The 18,068-nt window shown below is 40.6% G+C and overlaps 1 protein-coding gene across 2 annotated transcripts in view; it reads left to right on the forward strand.

Moving 5' to 3' along the window:
- The window catches only part of LOC131088318 (contactin-3-like), a 99,503-nt gene that overhangs the window by 34,608 nt on the left and 46,827 nt on the right, over positions 1 to 18,068 (forward strand). For both annotated transcript variants that reach the window (XM_058032260.1, XM_058032261.1), the window contains exon 3: positions 10,050 to 10,145. In XM_058032260.1, coding sequence (XP_057888243.1) covers positions 10,050 to 10,145 — 96 coding nt within the window. The remainder of the gene's footprint in view (positions 1 to 10,049; positions 10,146 to 18,068) is intronic.

An 18,068-nucleotide genomic window follows, 5' to 3' on the forward strand; every position in this document is an offset into this window, starting at 1 on the left:
AGAGAGCTTTTGTAACCAGGCTGAAGCTCTAGCACATGTCCTGAAAAGGCTGCTGTGATTTTAGAGAGGCTCTGAGGGGCACAAGTGGATGTGTGGCCGAGCAAGGGGAATTTGGGCTCGATGACAGCAGGTGGAATTTGTCACCCTGCTTGGGCTGATCAGCCTGGGCTTGTCACTGGCAGGAGCAGAGGGATTAAAGGTGGTGCTCACAGTGCTTGGAGTGGAGAACATCAGCTGTGCCAGAGGTTATTCAGAGCTCTGTGTTGTCTCACAGGTATCACAGCAGGGTTTTACTGCATGACCCTGGTGTCAGCCCTTCCCCACTCTGCAGTAGCTGACCTGGGGCTGTCATTCTGGCCTGGGTTTGCCTGGCTGCAGCCTTTGTGTCTGTCCTGCCTCAGAAGTGCCTCCAGGATCAAGAGCTTTGACCTTGTGGTGGGAGCATCCTGCAGAGAGCCCCTCTGGGCATCCTCTGGAGCTGCCCCCAGATCCCTTCACCCCTCACCAGGGAGCCTGTGCTGCCTGCTGGGAGCTCCTGATGGCAAAAACACATGTGAGAAAGTTGTGTACACAGCTCCACGTCAGCAGAACAGCAACCACAGGTCCAGCTCTGTATGTTTGAGCAGCCACAAGTGGCCACTGCTCCTCTGGTTCCCCCAAACACAGAGCCAGAGCTCAGGGCCTGGGTGCACAATGGCCTCATTCCTTCCACGGAGCACTCAGGCTCTTGAAAACTAATTAAACACACTCAGCAGCACTTCAGAGGCTTCCAGGTAAGGCAGCAAAGTGGCTGCTTTAATGGCAGGAGGCCCTGGTGCGTGGTGGTGTTGGCAGGGGTCTCAGAATGAGGGAAGAGATGAGAATCTTGACTCCATGTTTCAGAAGGCTGAGTTATTATTTTATGATATATATTATATTAAAAGAAAATTATATATTAAAACTACTAAAGAATAGAAGAAAGGATTTCATCAGAAGGATTGAAGGGAATACAAAGGAATGAATAATAAAATCTTGTGACTGACCAGAGTCTGAGCCAGCTGACTGTGATTGGCCATGAATTAAAAACATCCACATGAGACCAATCCCAGATGCACCTGTTGCATTCCACAGCAGCAGATAACCATTGTTTACATTTCGTTTCTGAGGCCTCTCAGCTTCTCAGGAGAAAATCCTGGCAAAAGGATTTTTCAGAAAATATGAACACCATGACACTGGTGTGAGCCACAGTGCAGGAATGTCACTGATGGGACTGCTGCTTTGTGCCTCTGCCAGCGTTTGTGGTCTTAGGCAACCTTAATTCTGGCATTTTCTACCTCCAAATAATCGAGTTTGCAGCCTCAGTGTGTTCTTTTAATTTTATTAGGGACTAGAGAGTAATAAGTTTGCACAATGCTGAATTAGGTTATGCAGTGGTTTTCTTCTGCTTTTCATTAAATAATTTATTAACAGCTTGTGCTTGTGCACAAGCTGGAGATGTGACTTTGGTGGGAAACTTCATCATTTGGCTTTCATCTTCAGCACTGGAGAAATGATTTTGCCTCATGGACTCTTCCTCGGTCTGTCTCCTGGAGATAAAGTTCTAATTTTCATTTTTGCATTTTTTGTAACCTGTCAAATTAGTATTGTTTTAAACATCTCCACTGTCCACACCACAGTAACGTGGGGCTTCTTTCAATTTTTCTGCCTTATCTGCCGCAGAAAATAACTGTTTTGCTTGTCAGCTGCAAATGACATCAGGATAAGAAATGCCTTTCCCTGCACTCCTGTTCCTGAAGTCTGTAAGGAAATAACTCCAGCCTGTCTGCTTTACCCACATTTTTGCAACTGTGAAGGAAGTGAACAAAATCTCTTCTGCTTTGCTTTGATGTGCTCCTGAGCATCCATTAAGCTACAACCTCAGTGCTGCTGTATGGTGCTGGGATAGAAATAGATCATTTTTCTTATCTCTGCTGTCCTTCTGAGCCTGTTAATGTAGTCTAATCCCAGCAAGTAACCCCGGAGATTCAGAGGCAGAAATGTTTGCAGCAATTTTGCAGAACCTGTTCTGTGCTGTGCTGACACCCTGGTGCTCACTTGGGTCCTGCTGGGCTGGAGAGGAGTCCAGGGCAGAGATTCAGAAATGGTGGGTTTGAACTTCACAGCAGCAATTAATGTCAGTCCCAAATGCTGGGTTCAGGGTCCCGAGTCTGAGGTGCTTTATGTGTCAGATGTGGAAATTCGCCCACCCTTCCTTCAAATTGTGATGTGAACAGTTAATAAGTGAAATAACTGTTCTTCCTATGAGCCAGGCAAATGTGCTCTGAAAACATATTACTTTTATTTCTGCCTCTTTTTCATCTTCAGTAATAGAATTAAAAGTTTAAATTTCTCCTAAATTCCTCTGTAAATATTATTTTTGTTACGGTGTGAATCATCCTTGCACCTTATCCTCTCTACAGCTCACTTTGAGTGGGTTATTGAATTCAGTTATGTAGAAAGAGTCACCTTCTCCAGGTTCCCTTGTATTCCTTTTATTAAAGAGTTGAGGCATAACAAACCTGAGGTTGAGAACCAGTAAAGAGGAGAATTACTAAAATAAATACAAAAAATAAAAGTCCATTAACATGTGTTAATGTCCAGTGTTTAACACATCCAGTTAAAAATACTGAACAGCAGCTGGACCTGGAAATGAACCCCAGAACAGAAAATGGCACAGGTGATTCTGTCAGGGTGAGTAATGGGTAAAGGTTGGGTCTCTTATTCTTGGTTTATTATTTCACTGTTATTAAATAATTATTATTACACTGTTATATATCAATAGTAATAATATATAAATACATTATTTAATAATATACTACATATATATTATATACTACATATATTATATTATATTATATTATATTATATTATATTATATTATATTATATTATATTATATTATATTATATTATATTATATTATATTATATTATATTATATTATATTATATTATATTATATTATATTATATTTATTATATTATAATATATTTATTATATTATATAGTATATATTATATATTATATATTATACAGTATATATTATATAGCATATATTATATTAATTTATATCTAATATAAATTAAATAATATTATTCCACTGTTGGTGGATAGGGAGATGATGTTTTTCATTACACATACAACCAAATATTTTTTGTTATTTTTTGCTCAGCCCAGGTAGGGCCCCGCATTTGGATGAGCACACAGCTGTCAGGAATGGCTGTGAACATGGGATTTTTCTGCTGACTCAGTTTGGTGGTTTGGAGGTGTGGAGAGCAGCCAGGGTGGGACATCTGTGGGCAGGACATTTCTCCATCTGCTGTGTCTGCTCTTTGTCACTGTCACATCTGGGCTGGCCCAGGTGGCCCCTGTCAAAGCTGGGATCTGTCCCAGCTGCTCCATACCTTGGAGACAGATCCTGCTTATCCAGGAATCCTTTCTGATGATGTTTTTTCATACTTGGGGCAGAATCTGTGCAATTCTGTGTGGAAGGTTCCATCTCTGGGAATACAAAGGACTGAAGTCAGTGACAGTAAAAAAAAAACCCAACAAATCCCACTGTCGTCAGCATGTTCCCAGTGCTTTAAAACTGTGCTGTTGTAGGATGGTTTTCATTGATTTATTTATTGAGGAAAGGCTTTTTGGGAACATTGCTGCATATTTAATAAATAAACAAACCTTCAGATAATTAGAGCTAGATCTGGCAGGGCTTTAGCCATCTGTTTGACTATTAAAATGTGAATAGCCTGGTGTTCTTCAGCACTAAACCTGCTTTGTGCTTACGTGGCCTGGTGCTCACTGACTGCCAGGATGTTTTTAGGGCTTGTTTTGGGAAAGTGTTAGAGGGAAAAAAAAAAAATCTGTGTTGCATCTGAGAAGTCGACTGTAGGATAATTTCCTTGAGCAAACATCCTTGCCTCCTGAGATATTCCTCAAATTGCTTGAATTGCTTTGTTCAGTGCTCTGTTTGCCTGGAGTTGAGTGGTAATTCCCAGATAATAGGAATTTATGAAAGGCATATTTTTGGAAATACCTATTGGAGAACATTTTTCTTTCAAAACATGCATTTCCCTAGTAACGCTCTTGGGGCTTGGTTTGGTTTTTTCCCCCTGTTCTTTCAGTGCATTTTTGCCAGTGCAAAACATGTTTTAAAAAAATACTCCTTGCTTATCAGATGTCGACTCAACTTTTATGCTACTAATATTATTTCTCTGCCTTTTTTTTTTAATCTCTGCTGTCTCTGGTCCTTTCCTTCAGTTCCACAGAGCCCACAACTCACCTCATCCCTTTCTGTCCATCTTTCCCCTCATTATTGCAAATTCCTCTGCCTCTCCCCATGCTGGCATCTCCTGTTCACCACACTCTTGATACATCTGTGCCAATTTATTTTTTGGCTTTTCCTGCTTGTGTTTATATAACAAAGACTTTTGAATTATTCTCCTTTAATTGGTGTAAGAGCATTTAAATGTCTCCTGTTTCATGTTTTTCTGCACCTCAAGTTGATTCAGGGGAAGGGGAAGAGTTTCAAAGATTTGTAGGGGTTTTTTTGGTGTTGTTGGCTTGTTGTTCACCTATGAGATAATTCAGCATTTAATGGGATGGAAACAACCTGCAGGGTCTGTTCTGCACTGAGGCCTGCTGCATTTTATTGGCAATATTTCTGTGGGTTTCTGTATTTCAAACTCAGTGGATTTCTGTGGTGTTCTATGGACACTCAGATTCTGACCTGGGCAGAGATGGGGACAATATCCCAATCTCAGAAGTTGTCTGAGTGGTATTTTGGGTGTAAAATGAGCCTTGAGGGATGGGAGGTTGTTCTGCTTGCTCTGTCCTGGAGCTTTCGGGGCATAAAATGCAAGTTCAGCCATTTGGCCTGGAAGAAAGGGATTTTGTAGAGGTTGGTGTGGAATTCTGTGATTCCCCTGACCAAGTGAAACCCTGGGGCTGCTTCTGAATCTCTCCTCAAGTGACAAATCTGACGAGTGATGTTCACTCCTGCACTGTGAATATTTTTGTCCTCTCTCTCTCTCTCTGCCCAGCAGGAATTGATTACAGAGATAATTTTTGGTCTCATCCCTCGCTCCTAGCTCAGTGTGATTCTGCCAGGCTCCATCCAGGCCCTGGCAAGGCAGCAGGAGGTTTTTCACTGGCTCACTTCAGCCCTGGTGTGGTGATTCCTGTTGGGGTTCACAGGCTGTGCATCCCAAATATCCTGGTGGAAATTATTTATGCAAAGTGCACGTTTAGTTTTGGGTGTCTGTCTAAACGAATACCAAGTTCATGATCACTGGTATAGCAGATTTTGGAGTTTAGGGGGATGGGGAACAAGATTTGTTCATGCACACAGGTGAGTTAGGGGATGGTGGTGAACACTGCTGGGTTTTCCTATTTCTTTTTAAATAAGTGTGTTTGTATTTTTTCTTTTTAAAGAAACAAATTGGTGTTCCTCTGTTTTCTCCAGCAGTTCTCATTACCAGCATAGCTATTACAACGTGCTGAGGCTGTTATTTGCCCTCAAGAGCTGGGAGAGTGGAATTTCCGTTCTTTTTAATAATGTGACTTTTACCAGGGCGAGTGGGCTGTGAATTAGTGCTTCATTATGGGCTGACATCAGAGTCCCCACTTCAGAATTACCCACTCAAGAAAACAGCTTAGATTTGCTTGTCTGACTCATTTAGGCACTTGAACATCCAATACAGAATTATACCTAAAGTACATTTAACAAGTTCTGCTCCTTTGAATAGCAGTGGGTCTGATGCAGCAATACAATAAATATTTTCATGGCTATTAAGGCACAATTATGTTTGTAGAGCTTGAATCCTTGTTCTGCAGTTTTCAAAACATGGTAGAATTACTAACAAATATGTGTTGACAATAAAAAGCAATTGATATAAGTGTGATAAGATGCTAGGGTGTTGCTGGATTTGGAGTTGGAAACCTGAATTTAAAAAAAAAAACCAGTTGGAAAACTGAATATTGTTACTCTCACAGTGAATTCTGTGTATTCACTTAAAAAATAAGTGTTCTGTGTATTACTTAAAAAAATAAATAGGATTTGGTGCAAGTTCTAGCAGTGCCTGCAAATCTTACAGAGTTCCTGTGTACAGAACTGGTGTCTGGGGGTGAAATATCACACAGGTTTCTTGACAAAACACCCCATAACTCAGCATTGCCACACGCCAGCAGCTCTGTGTGTGGAGCAGCTTTGTCATCAGAAATGCTCTGGATTTTTCATAGCACCATGTTCTGGGTCTGTCCTAACCCTTACCCATCCCTTCTCAATTACATGGGATCACAAAACAGAAACGTCTGGGAGGTGCTTGCAGTGAATGTGGTCAGCAGCCTCTGAGATTGGTTCTGATTTATTCTTTTATTAAAATGTCACTCTTCTCAGTCTCATTTTGTTTGCAGAGAGATGCTCCAGGTCATGTTTTCCTATCACGAATCCACAAATTTTTATTTTGTATTTTAATTGTCCTGAGTATCACAGGAGTGTTCCGGTGCAGCTGTTACAGGTTTGGTACATCACTGTCGCTCCACATTTTGGAATCTTTCTCAGTCACTTGAAGTCTCAGTGCTTGAGACTAAAAACTTGGCTTAATAAACTTAATAAACTCCTTAAAAGGAGGGAACTCAGTGGAATATGCAGTTTTCACATCCTTTTTTATGGGTATAAACTCATTCTGTTCTCACTTTGGGTCGAATCAAAGACTTTTCAACAAAGCTGAATTGTGGGGTTTTTTGTCCATTTTATTGCAGTGATGTGTATATTTCAGTTAATACAACTTTATGGACTTGGTACTAAAGCAATGAGGCAAATACATGTGTTAGCAGGGGAAAGGAGAAGAAAATGCTGTTTCAGGAGTCAGAAAACCTCAGTTGCTAATTTTAAACTTCCTTCTATATGGCAAACTATAAACAGGCAATAAAAACATTTAATTTGCAAATTACAGTTTTAGCTTGGTTTTTATGTTGGATTTTTTTCCCCTTGTAGTCAGGATTTTTGTAACATTTTCACCAAAATATTTTCAGTGGCAGGATTAGAGCCTTTGCCTGGTAGGGTTGAGTAATAAATTGTTCATTTTTTCCACTTTGCAGATGAAAGGAGATTAAAGTGAGGTTTAATAAATGCAAGGAAGAAGAGAAAAGAATAAAGCAAGAGAAACTAATGAAAGCACTCAGTTTGGTGACCAGTTTGGGGGAGTTTTAAAGATCTGCTGATGGATAAACCATTCTTTAGTCCAGCAGATAAAATGCAGAAACACTTTTTGTGTTTCTGGCCTTTTCTTTCAGTGATCAGTGGGATGTTGTCATCCCATGGGTGCTGGAAAGTGAATCCTGCTCTGACTCACCACTCCTCAAAGCCATCTTCTGTCCTGATCTCTGCTCTTTGTTTCCAGTTATATTTTATCTGTAAAGAGAGATATTTCAGCAGGATGAGAGCCTCTGATTTCAGAGGGATACAGTTCAATCTGTAAAAGTAAACAAGCTGTGCCATTATTAGCCCACCTTTTAAGGGATTTTATTTACCCTGAGGACTCCATGTCCCTTCCCAATGAGTTCATGTAATAATAAGTTTTGTTAGAAGACCCAGCTCTCCTCCCTGGCGTTATTGTGATTGCAATAGTGGCTTTATTAAAAAATCAAACAAAAATCCAACAAAGAAGCTCAAGGATAAACAATCACTCTTGATACACTTCCAAACATGTCTGGGTTTGACCTTCAGTCCTCTGAATCTGCTGCAGGAGCACCAGAAAATCAGACCAGCATCGTGTTCAGGAGCAGCCAGGGCTCTCCAAGGTCAGAGATTGGGACTTCACTGTGTAATGCTAATGAAGAGCCCTGCTCTGCTCTGCATGCTGATTTTTCATTATCAAAGCCGTGCCAGACAAGAGAATACAGAAGTTTGTAGAGAAATTCAGTTCTGGTATTTGGGCAGCTGTGTGATGGTGATTGAGTTGCTCTGGAAGGTGGGATGGGGAACTTTCTGCTAATTTTTGGGAAATTATTGTTTTATTGCAGCATGGCTTCTATTCTCCATTTTTGGATGGATATGTCTTGCTTCTTGTTTCCCCAAAAACTGTTTATCTTTGACAACTGCAATCAATGATTAATAATTCACATTTTTACAGTATTGCAGCAGCTCAGACTGCAGGGCTGCGGTGGGTCCTGTCTGGGTACCTCTGGGCTGATTGCCTTCCCAATCCTCCAGCATGTCCCACATCCCTTCCCAAGGTGCTCCCAACCCAGTCCCATCCTGCCATTTGTTGGACAGCACACTCAAGGAAGGTTCTGAAGGTCTGTAGTTGCAATAAATGAGCACATGGGCTTAAAAACCCATTTCAGTTATGGAAATGGTATTATTTGAGATTGATGACTTCTGATGGTTGTGATGTGAGAGGGCAAAATGTGGTCTGAATGAATTTTTTGTGTAAAATATTAATTCTTTGGGTGTGATTCATCCTGGAACAGAACAGTGTGTGTTCTCTGAGGTGCTGTCAGCTCCTGGTTTTTACTTGCATGGCTCTGAGGAATGGTGTTGGGGCAGCTGATGAATGTATAATGTTATGGGAGAAAGAGCAAGGTGCTGGAAAGGCCTGAAACAATAATTTAGGGCTGTGCTGTTTTGATCCCTGAGTGAAATCACTTTGGCTGGGGTTTTGTGTGACTTCTCCATCACATCCAGCAAAAGGATCTGAGTTTATTCTGAGGATACCTGCGTGGAAGTTCACATGGAAAGCTGAAAACAGCCTAAGAAACATTCCTGTGAACTTTATGTGCACTAACAAACGATTGTACAACACTCTCTTACTGCAGCATTTTTTAAAGGAAGCATTGAAATTCTGGTCTCTCTAATTCAGTGTTCTCACTGTAACAGCTGTTGCTTTGCAGCAATAAAAAATGCTGTATTTTGGGGAAATAGCTGCTGTTGGTCAATTCACTGCTCCTGTTATGCTTGGTTATAAAGACAGCTTTATTTAAAGACTGTGTTAGTTTAGCATCCTATACAAGGTTATAAACAAATAATTTTTTTTAATTGTCTGCTGTTATGGAAAAATGTATGGCTTATTTATGGAAAAGCCTTTGTAAGTGTAGGACTTTGATCTTGGTTTGTATTACATGTTGTATTTAGCTTAGTTTAACAGTATAATGAGGCCCAGCTTTCTTGGATCTTGACTCACCAGTTAAAGGGAAAGCCAATATAAATTTATGATAAAATATTTACATTTATGGATACTGAAGTGTTTGCTTCCCCCCAAGAAGCGCTGGACAATGCTGTGTATGATTTTTGGGCTGTCCTGTGCATGACCAGAAGATGAAATCAATAATCCTTGTGGATCCCATCCACCTCAGGGTGTCCAGTGATCCTTACCCAGTTTAAAATAATCCCAGAGACCCGAGGCCAGCCAGAGCAGAGCCCTGGGTCAGCACACCGAGGAGCAAAGCTCTGCCTTAGTGATGCTCCAGGGGATTCTCCTGCTGGAATGTGGTCCAGGAGGTTCCTTGCTCTTGGGAAAGATCCATATCTGTTTGCTGAATAGCTGTTAGTAGTGGAATTTTACACTGGACATGGCAGCTTGATGCTGTTCATCATCTCCAAAGAAAGAATGGATTAAGGATTCATTTTTAAGTCATTGGCTCCTTTTTGGTTATCAAAGTCAGGGTATCAGAAGCCAGGCATAAGAACAGAATTAGCCACAGGATCTGTTGAATTATCTCACTGCAGATTAGATCCCTTCAGCCCTAATTCTGTCATCCCTCCTTGTGCCAGGCAGCCTTTGCTTCTGCAGGGGCTGTGCTGAGTCTGCTGGGTACAGCTGCAGAGTGAGAGATGGGAGGTCAGGAATTGGGAATGTCAGGATTTCAGAATGACAGGATTTGGGATTGTTGGGATTTGGGATTGTTGGGATTTGGGAATGCCAGGATTTGGGATTGTCGGGATTTGGGAATGCCAGGGTTTCAGAATGCCAGGATTTGAGGGTGTCACTGTGCTGACTGTTGGTGTTCCCTGACGTTCCCTGCCGTTCCCTGGCAGATGTGGAGAGCTCCAGGACGAGGATGAGGAGCGCGGTGTCGGTGCGCGAAGGCCAGGGCGTCGTGCTGCTCTGTGGGACCCCGCCCCGGGCTGGAGGTAAGGGGGACCCTGGGCTGGTGGGGCTGGGCAGCATCCCTGGAGTGCTAAAAATCGGAATTTTAATGAAATCTGAGTTCTGAGTAAAAGCAGAGAGAAAGAAACCAAAAACAAAGGAGCGGGGAGGGAAGTATTTAGGAGGATTTACTTTCATCTCGTTCCCAGTAATTTCTGTGCACTTAATGTGTCTGGTTTTTATGGGATTTCTTGTAATTAATGGAGTATCTTCTGGAGTTGCATTCTGCCCAATTTCACAATTGCTGAGCCTCAGTGAATCCGGTTTTCCCCGTGAGCAGAGAATTGCAGGTTGTCTTGAGCAGTGCCTGAGTTCTTGCAATCAAGACATTCTGTGGTGGGGTGGAATGATGCTGCGTAATTTAAACCACTGCTGCACTCAGGGGGTGAGAAAAGTGGATATATGGATTCTTGGTGGACCAAAAGTTGCAAGTGCATTTCTTCCCTCATTCTGCATCTTCAGGCTCTGACTAATTGCTATTGAGCCTCCAGTAATATCTGGCAGGAACTGGTTTTATTGTTTTTAATTGATAGGGTGTGTCATTATTGAAGGGCTGTGATGTTAAACATTGGATCTGATTGCAAAGACGAGGTGATAAAAGCTAGACATTATATTCAATAATATAGGTGTTGTGGCCTCATAAATTTGGCAGAGTCCAAGCAGACACAGCCATAAAGTGGCAATTTTACAACTGTCTGAGCTTGCAGAATTTTTCCCCCTCTAAACTGATACATACCCTTAAATCATCTTTATAGCCTTGCAGCAGCTTTGTCTTTCAGCAGCTGAGGAAATGGGTCATTCTCCCAGCTATCTGTAAGAATTAGAATGATGAAATTTCCCTCCCAGATGCAGCCCCAGGGCTGAACTGGCCCAGCTGTTCCTGCAGCTGTGTCCTGCGTGTGGGTTCGCACCCAGAGGTGATGGCCAAGCTGAGGCAGCGCTGCCTGGCTCTGGCAGGGTTTCAGTTTGAGGTGCGGAGCAGGAGGTGATGCCAGACGTGCTCCTGGTGCTGGGAACAGTGGCTGGGAGAGGTGAGAATTCCCCCTGCACTCAGCAGATGGGAGATGATTGACACCCCCACACTAATTGTGGTGTTCGTGCAAAAACAGAGCCGAGCTCTCCCAGAGTTACCAAATGGCATTGAGAACTGGCACCAGAATTATTTCAAATCCTTGAATCTGTCTGGGAGTTGGAGGATTAAATGTTCAAGTTTTCAGGAGATGTGGAGCAAGGTGAAAAAAATCCTTTCTTCACTGAAATAAAGCTGTAGCAAGGGGACACAGAACACCCCTGCAGGGTGGGATGCAGGGCAGGAAACCTGGGATAAAACATCCGGCCAGGAAGCAGAAGTGGTTTGTTAGCAAGAGCAGGGATGGTTTAGGACCAGCTGACCTGGCCTCAGGGATGTTCAGCCCTTTCCAGATCACTGATCTGACTCTTTTTTTTTTTTTTACTTGGACTCTTTATTTATTGCGCTGAGCTATCAAATAATTCCAGACAATGCTAATTCTAAAAACGTGCTCCACCAGCTTGTTTCCTCTCCCCCTGTAGCCCCCAAAATACTCTGCTTTTGTTTTCTGGTGTGTTGTGCAGTTTCTAAGATCTTGCTAACTTAATTGCACTTATTTCTTGCATTCTCTGCAAAGAGTTTGCAAGAAGAGACTTGATTAAATAGTGATTATTCCTCCATGTACAGCATCCCAGTTACAATAGAAAGCAATGCTCATCCCCAAAGAAGTGCCAGCTCATAGTATGGAAAAGGAAAATTGCTTCCCTTCTGCAATTTATCATATTTTTTTCCTTGCTTATCTTAGGCACAGATATTTACATAAGTCATATGAATGTCCCTTTTCAATGGGGAGCAAATTATTCCTGCAGTGAGCAGTGGTTTTGTCCTTTTGAGTGTGCAGTTCCAGCTCCTCTGGGCTGTGGACGTCCAGCATGAAACCAACAATGAAACTCCATTTACGAACCACAAATCACTTTCTTTTAAGTTACCACATTTCCCCTTTCTGGAAATTCATTAAAATTCCCTTTTTTAGCAGTCTTGTTTGGGATTCACTGAGTGGAAGATTTGGTAAATGACTGGATTTGAGTGTGAAGACTTTTTCCCCCAAATATTTTTCTGATCCAGACTGGTTTTATATTAAATACCCCAAGTTGTCTCATAATTGAGCAGTGATGTTTGGATAATTAAGATGGTCATCTGTCATCGTTCTGCATGGCCGTACTTCTGGATCTTTGAATGCTGTTGCAGGGAACCTGTTAAAATACCCTTTTTTTGCCACCAAAAATCAGCAATTCATCTCACCCACATGCTCCAAAGGTAAAATAATGTCAAAATTGGATTTATGTATCTCTCCTGCTACTTTTCCAGTTGTTACAGCCTTTAAATTGCACTGAAATCTCTACAGCTATTTTGACTTTTTGCTGTGTTACTGTGATGTCTTTAATGGTTTTAAAGGGCTGTCAATCCAACAAACCTCTCAATATCCCAAGCCTAATGTTGGACACAGTTAATGTGCAGCTGGTTAAAAAACATTCATGTGATGCTAATTTTTGCCCATTCTGCCAGGAATGGGGAAAGCTAGACATATGGAGATCTAAAAATGATTTTTCTCTGCTACTGATTTTGTTCCAGAATTGGTATCTAACGAGTGACAAAGCCCTCAGTAAAGCAAATCTGAGTTCCTGTAGGGTTTTACCTCCTGTTACTACTGAACTGTATTGTGATTATTGTGTAGCTCCTCTTCAGCTGTTATTTCTGTTCCTGTGTATTGTGATTTATATTTGTTTAGTACAGTCAGTTTTCCTCAGCTGACATTGATTTTGGATTTATGAGGTGTTTCTGCTCTTTGAGAGAGGAGCAGGCAATGAGGCATGGTCCTTTTGTGTTGTCTGGGGTGGCTTAAAGCTGCTTTATACACAGAGAAAAAGATGATTTTTAATGGAAGAAGTCAAGATTTGCTTGATAGTTATTTGAACATTTCAACAAATTTTGGTTTGCCTGGAAAAACTCAACATTAGTTTTACATTGGTGTACATCCTGCTGCAGTATTCCCATGGGGAATGGGACCATAACCCCATAAATAAATAAATTAATTTTTTCTCAAAAACCAAAATGCAGGAAATTAAATAAATAGCAAGAATTTTGTGGAACTGTTGCTTGGAAGTTGCAAGGAAATTCTGCTTTTTTTCCCAATGAGCCTTGTGTGCTCTGTGTTCCTGTTTCATGCAGTGTGGCAGGGATGTTCCTGCATGGATAAAGCAGCCAGGATTTGTCCTCCCTCTTCATGTAACTCCCTGATAAATGTGGGTTTAATCCATAAATGAGGCAGGATTTGAAGGTCAGGGATCAATTCAGCTCACAGCATATTGTGTCAGAGTTGTGACATGCTGATAGGAAATAATATTAGATCATGGAAAAATAGATCCCAATTTATTGCTCAGTGTTTGCTGTGACAAATCCTTCACTGAATAATGTCATGTCTGTTCCAAATGAGTGTTTAGACTTGCAAATTTTTGCTCGTGTCTCTTGTATTGCCATTTGGAGACCTGCAAGTTCCAGCAGGGCTCTGCGTCATGAATAACATGGCATGGAAAGAGTCTCAGATGCCAGAAATATTTGGATGCTCTGATTGCTTCTCTTCTGCAACTCTCGAATAGCAACATGCTATTTTTTTTAGGGAATTTTAAGTTGAATTAGTTATACATATTTGACTTTGGAAATGTTTTATTCCTTTAAAACAAAGCAAAGTTAAACAGGTGCAACTCCAGAATAGGATTTCTTTCCTACTGCACTGCCACAGACGTATTTTATGAAAAATCCTTTCCCTAGGATCTTTTCTCCTGAGAAGCTGAGAAGCTTCAGCTTCTCCATGTTTTGCTGCTTTGGAGTGTGATTTGGAGAATTGTTTACCCAGCGTGTGAAATTGTTTTTACTTGATGACCAGTGGCAGCCACTTGTGTCGAGGCTGTGAGCAGTCACACGATTTTATTATCATCCCTTTCCTTGCTAGCCTTCTGATGAAATCCCTTCTTCTATTCTTTAGTATAGTTTTAATATATCATTTTCTTTTAATATAATGTATATCATAAAATAATAAACCAGCCTTCTAGAACATGGAGTCAGATCTTCATCTCTTCCCTCGTCCTGGGACCCCTGTGAACACCGCCACAGTGCACAGCAGGTTTTGGGTTGGAAGAGACCTTAAAGATGGGATTCCACCCCACAGGCAGGGACACCTCCCACTGTCCCAGGAGTCCCCAAACCCCACTGCCAGCCTGGCCTTGGGCACTGCCAGGGATGCAGGGGCAGCCCCAGCTGCTCTGGGCACCTGTGCCAGGGAGCAATTCCCAGTATCCCATCTGAACTCCCCTTTCCCCATCCTGTTTTGCACCTTTGCCCCTGCTGCCGTTGCAGGCTGTGGATGACACACGCCTGGGCATCAGGAATAAATCACACTTGGAAAGGTTCTTGCACAAAAATGCATTTTGAGGAGAGTGGTACCTTGAATATTGTAAGAGCATTGGCCTTGGAAATGGCTCCACAGTGTTCCTGTGCTGTTTCAATCTGCCAAGGAGAAATGGCATTTTTATTTAAAAACATATTTTTCAATAGTCCTGCTGGTGTCATCATCATCATCTGCACAAATTTCAGCTGACAGTTTGAAATCAAATGGTACCTGAGAGACACTTATGTTTGTCCATATGAGGGGAAATAATACATGTTCACAGCTGGATCTTCCAGTGATTTCTACCTGCCAGAGCATTATTTTCACCACCAGTACCAAACCAGTGCTGCAGAGACAGTCTGCTGTGCACTTTGTCAAATGCAGTCATTCTGAAGCTCTTTTTTCTTTTGATAAACCTGTTTTCCAGGCTGAGGTAATCCAGGCTGAAATTGTTACATATTACTTATAAATTTTAAATTAACATATATTTTTACAGATTTATTATTATTAATAATATATATATTTATATATTCTTGCACCATCTTCATTTGCTTTACAAGTATATAAGCATAGATAAGCTGACAGAGAGGTAATCCAGGCTGAAAATAGTACATCTTATTGATAAATTATAAATTAATTAATACATATTTTAATAGATTTATTATTATTAGAAATATTATAATATTATAATTAGTTTATATATTTATGCACCATCTTCAGTTGCTTTATAGTGCATGTTTTTAAGCTGACAGAGAGGTAATCCAGGTTGAAATTATTATATCTTCTTTATAAATTATAAACGAATTAATGTATATTTTAATAGATTTATTATTATTATAAGTATTATACTATTATAATTATTATATAAATTTATATATTTGGATTTATTTATATTTACGCACTATCTTCATTTGCTTTATAGTGCATGTTTTTAAGCTGACAGAGAGATAATCCAGGCTGAAATTAGTACATATTATTTATAAATTATAATTTTTATATATTTTATATATTTATTATTATTATAAATAATATAATATTATAATTATTATATATATATATTTATATATTTGTGCACCATCTTCAATTGCTTTATCGTGCATGCATGACAGAGAGGTGGATAAACAGCCCTAGAAGCTTTTAGCAATTTCTTACCCCAAAATCTTACAGAAATCTTGAACTCCACATTCATTTGTGGAATATGTCTTGGAAGAATGGAGGGATGGAAAGAAAAAGGCAGAAGTTGATTAGGAAGAACCAAATTGCAAGAAAAAAATTCAGGTTGAACCTTTTTACTTACCCAGTCCCAGGTATCTCAGTTATGCCTTGGGGGAAAAAGGAGAAAATTGGAGACAATAACTGCATTTCACTCCTCCACCAAGTTTATTTTTATCCCTAAATTGTGACTGTGGGGTGTTTCTCCTCCAGCTCTTTATTATCTTCTCTAGTAAAATATTTGGGTTTTTCTTTGCAAACAGGATAATTGATTAGGAGGAGGCAGGAGGGAGGTGGCTGCAGTCCCAGCACTCAGAACAAGAGTGCTGAAAGGAATTTTTGTTTTTCACAAGGATTTTATCAAGTACCTTCTCCTAAAAGAGTGCAAGAGTACCAAATGAAAGTGTCACTAAGTACTGCTTCCACATATAAATATTGGTGCTTTACTTTGAAAATTGACTCCTGGGTTATTTCCATTAGTTTCCCTTGGTTTATGTCCCTAATATTTAACATTCACAAGAAATCAGATTTATTTTAGTTCCGCAATAAACCAAGCGATCGCCTTTTTTATCCTCAAAATCATTACAGGCAGGAAGCAATTTTAAAATACTTCCAGCTATTGAAAAAGCACAACAAGAGTTCTGGAAACGCTCTCAGCAATTAAATGTAAAGTTCTAGAGAGGTGATTAAAGGAACGGTTTGTCACTTGGAATGGATGTGGCTAATGGGGATGCATTTACATATTGCTTCCTAAAGCATTTTCTTACTCCTGTGCCGCCTCCAGAGTGGGAGCAGCGTGCTCAGAGCCAGGGCTCTCTCCTGCACTGGCACAGCCGGGCTGGGGCAATCAGTGCAGAAACGTGATGGGGAGGAACCAATCCATCCCCTGCACAGCTCCAGGGGAAGCACAATTGGGGTTTTTGTTCAGCCCTGGGAGCCCAGAGCAGCAGAGCTGTTCTGTCAGGCTCTCATTGGCATCTGGGCTGCCCTGGGAGCACCCAGGGGTGTTCCAGTGCCAGCTCAGGGGCACTGGGGATGCTAAACCATGGGCAGGATCCTGGATGATGGTCCCTGGGCAGCAGGGCCCCGTGCTCAGCCCTTCCCAAGGGAATCTGTGCTGGTTTGGGGGTTCCCCAGGAAATGAGAATCTGACTCCGTGTTCTTAGAAGGCTAATTTATTATATGATATGATATATTATATGATATTAATTATATTCTATTAAATGCTATACTAAACGATACTAAAGAATAGAAAAAGAATACAGACAGAAGTTGTGGGGAGGAAAGATGAATCTGACTCCGTGTTCTCAGAAGGCAATATAATATAATGTAATGTAATATAATATAATATAATATAATATAATATAATATAATATAATATAATATAATATAATATAATATATATTACATTACATTAAATTACATTACATTACATTATATTATATTATATTATATTACCTTATATTCGCTATACTAAACTGTACTAAAGAATAGAGAAGGGATAATTACAGAAGGCTGCAAAGAATGATAATGAAAACTCGTTACTCCTTCCAGAGTCCCAACATAGCTGGACAGTGATTGGTCATTAAGTCAAAACAATTCACATGGAACCAATCAAACATTCACCTGTTGGATAAACAGTCTCCAAACCACATTTCAAAGCAGCAAAACACAGGAGACGCCAATGAGATAATTATTGTTTTCATATTTCTCTGAGGCTTCTCAGCTTCCCAAGAGAAGAAATCCTGGTGAAGGGACTTTTCAGAAAACGTGACAGTGACAGGAATCTTTGAGGTGGGACTGACCAGGAGGGGGTTGGTGTTAATGAAGAAATCAGCTGCCAGTCTGGAGCATCTGTGTTCCCAAGGATGAGCTGGGAAATGTTGGTGCTTTAATTACAGTGGTGAGCCTTGCTTGTGATGCTGCTTGGGATGATTTAGAATTATTGTTGTTGTTATTATTATTATCCAGGAATTATTTAGTGTGACATCCCTGTGGCAGCTGAGCACAGGTGACACATCATTGTGTGCAGTCACCTCTCCCGTGGCTGTGTTTTAGGCTGGGGGACAGCACAAAGAAGTACAATTCAGTATTTTCAAAGAATTACATCTGTTTTTGCATCAAACTAAAGCTCCTTCCAAAATCAAAGTAGCAAGTGGACTCTTACCCTGTTTTGTTTAAAAATGAAAATCAGGTTTTAGCCTGAAGTAGGAACCTTGCAGCTTCAGCTGAAACATTTCA

Source organism: Melospiza georgiana, chromosome 11 (genome assembly GCF_028018845.1).
Source record: "Melospiza georgiana isolate bMelGeo1 chromosome 11, bMelGeo1.pri, whole genome shotgun sequence".
Taxonomy (NCBI): Eukaryota; Metazoa; Chordata; class Aves; order Passeriformes; family Passerellidae; genus Melospiza; species Melospiza georgiana.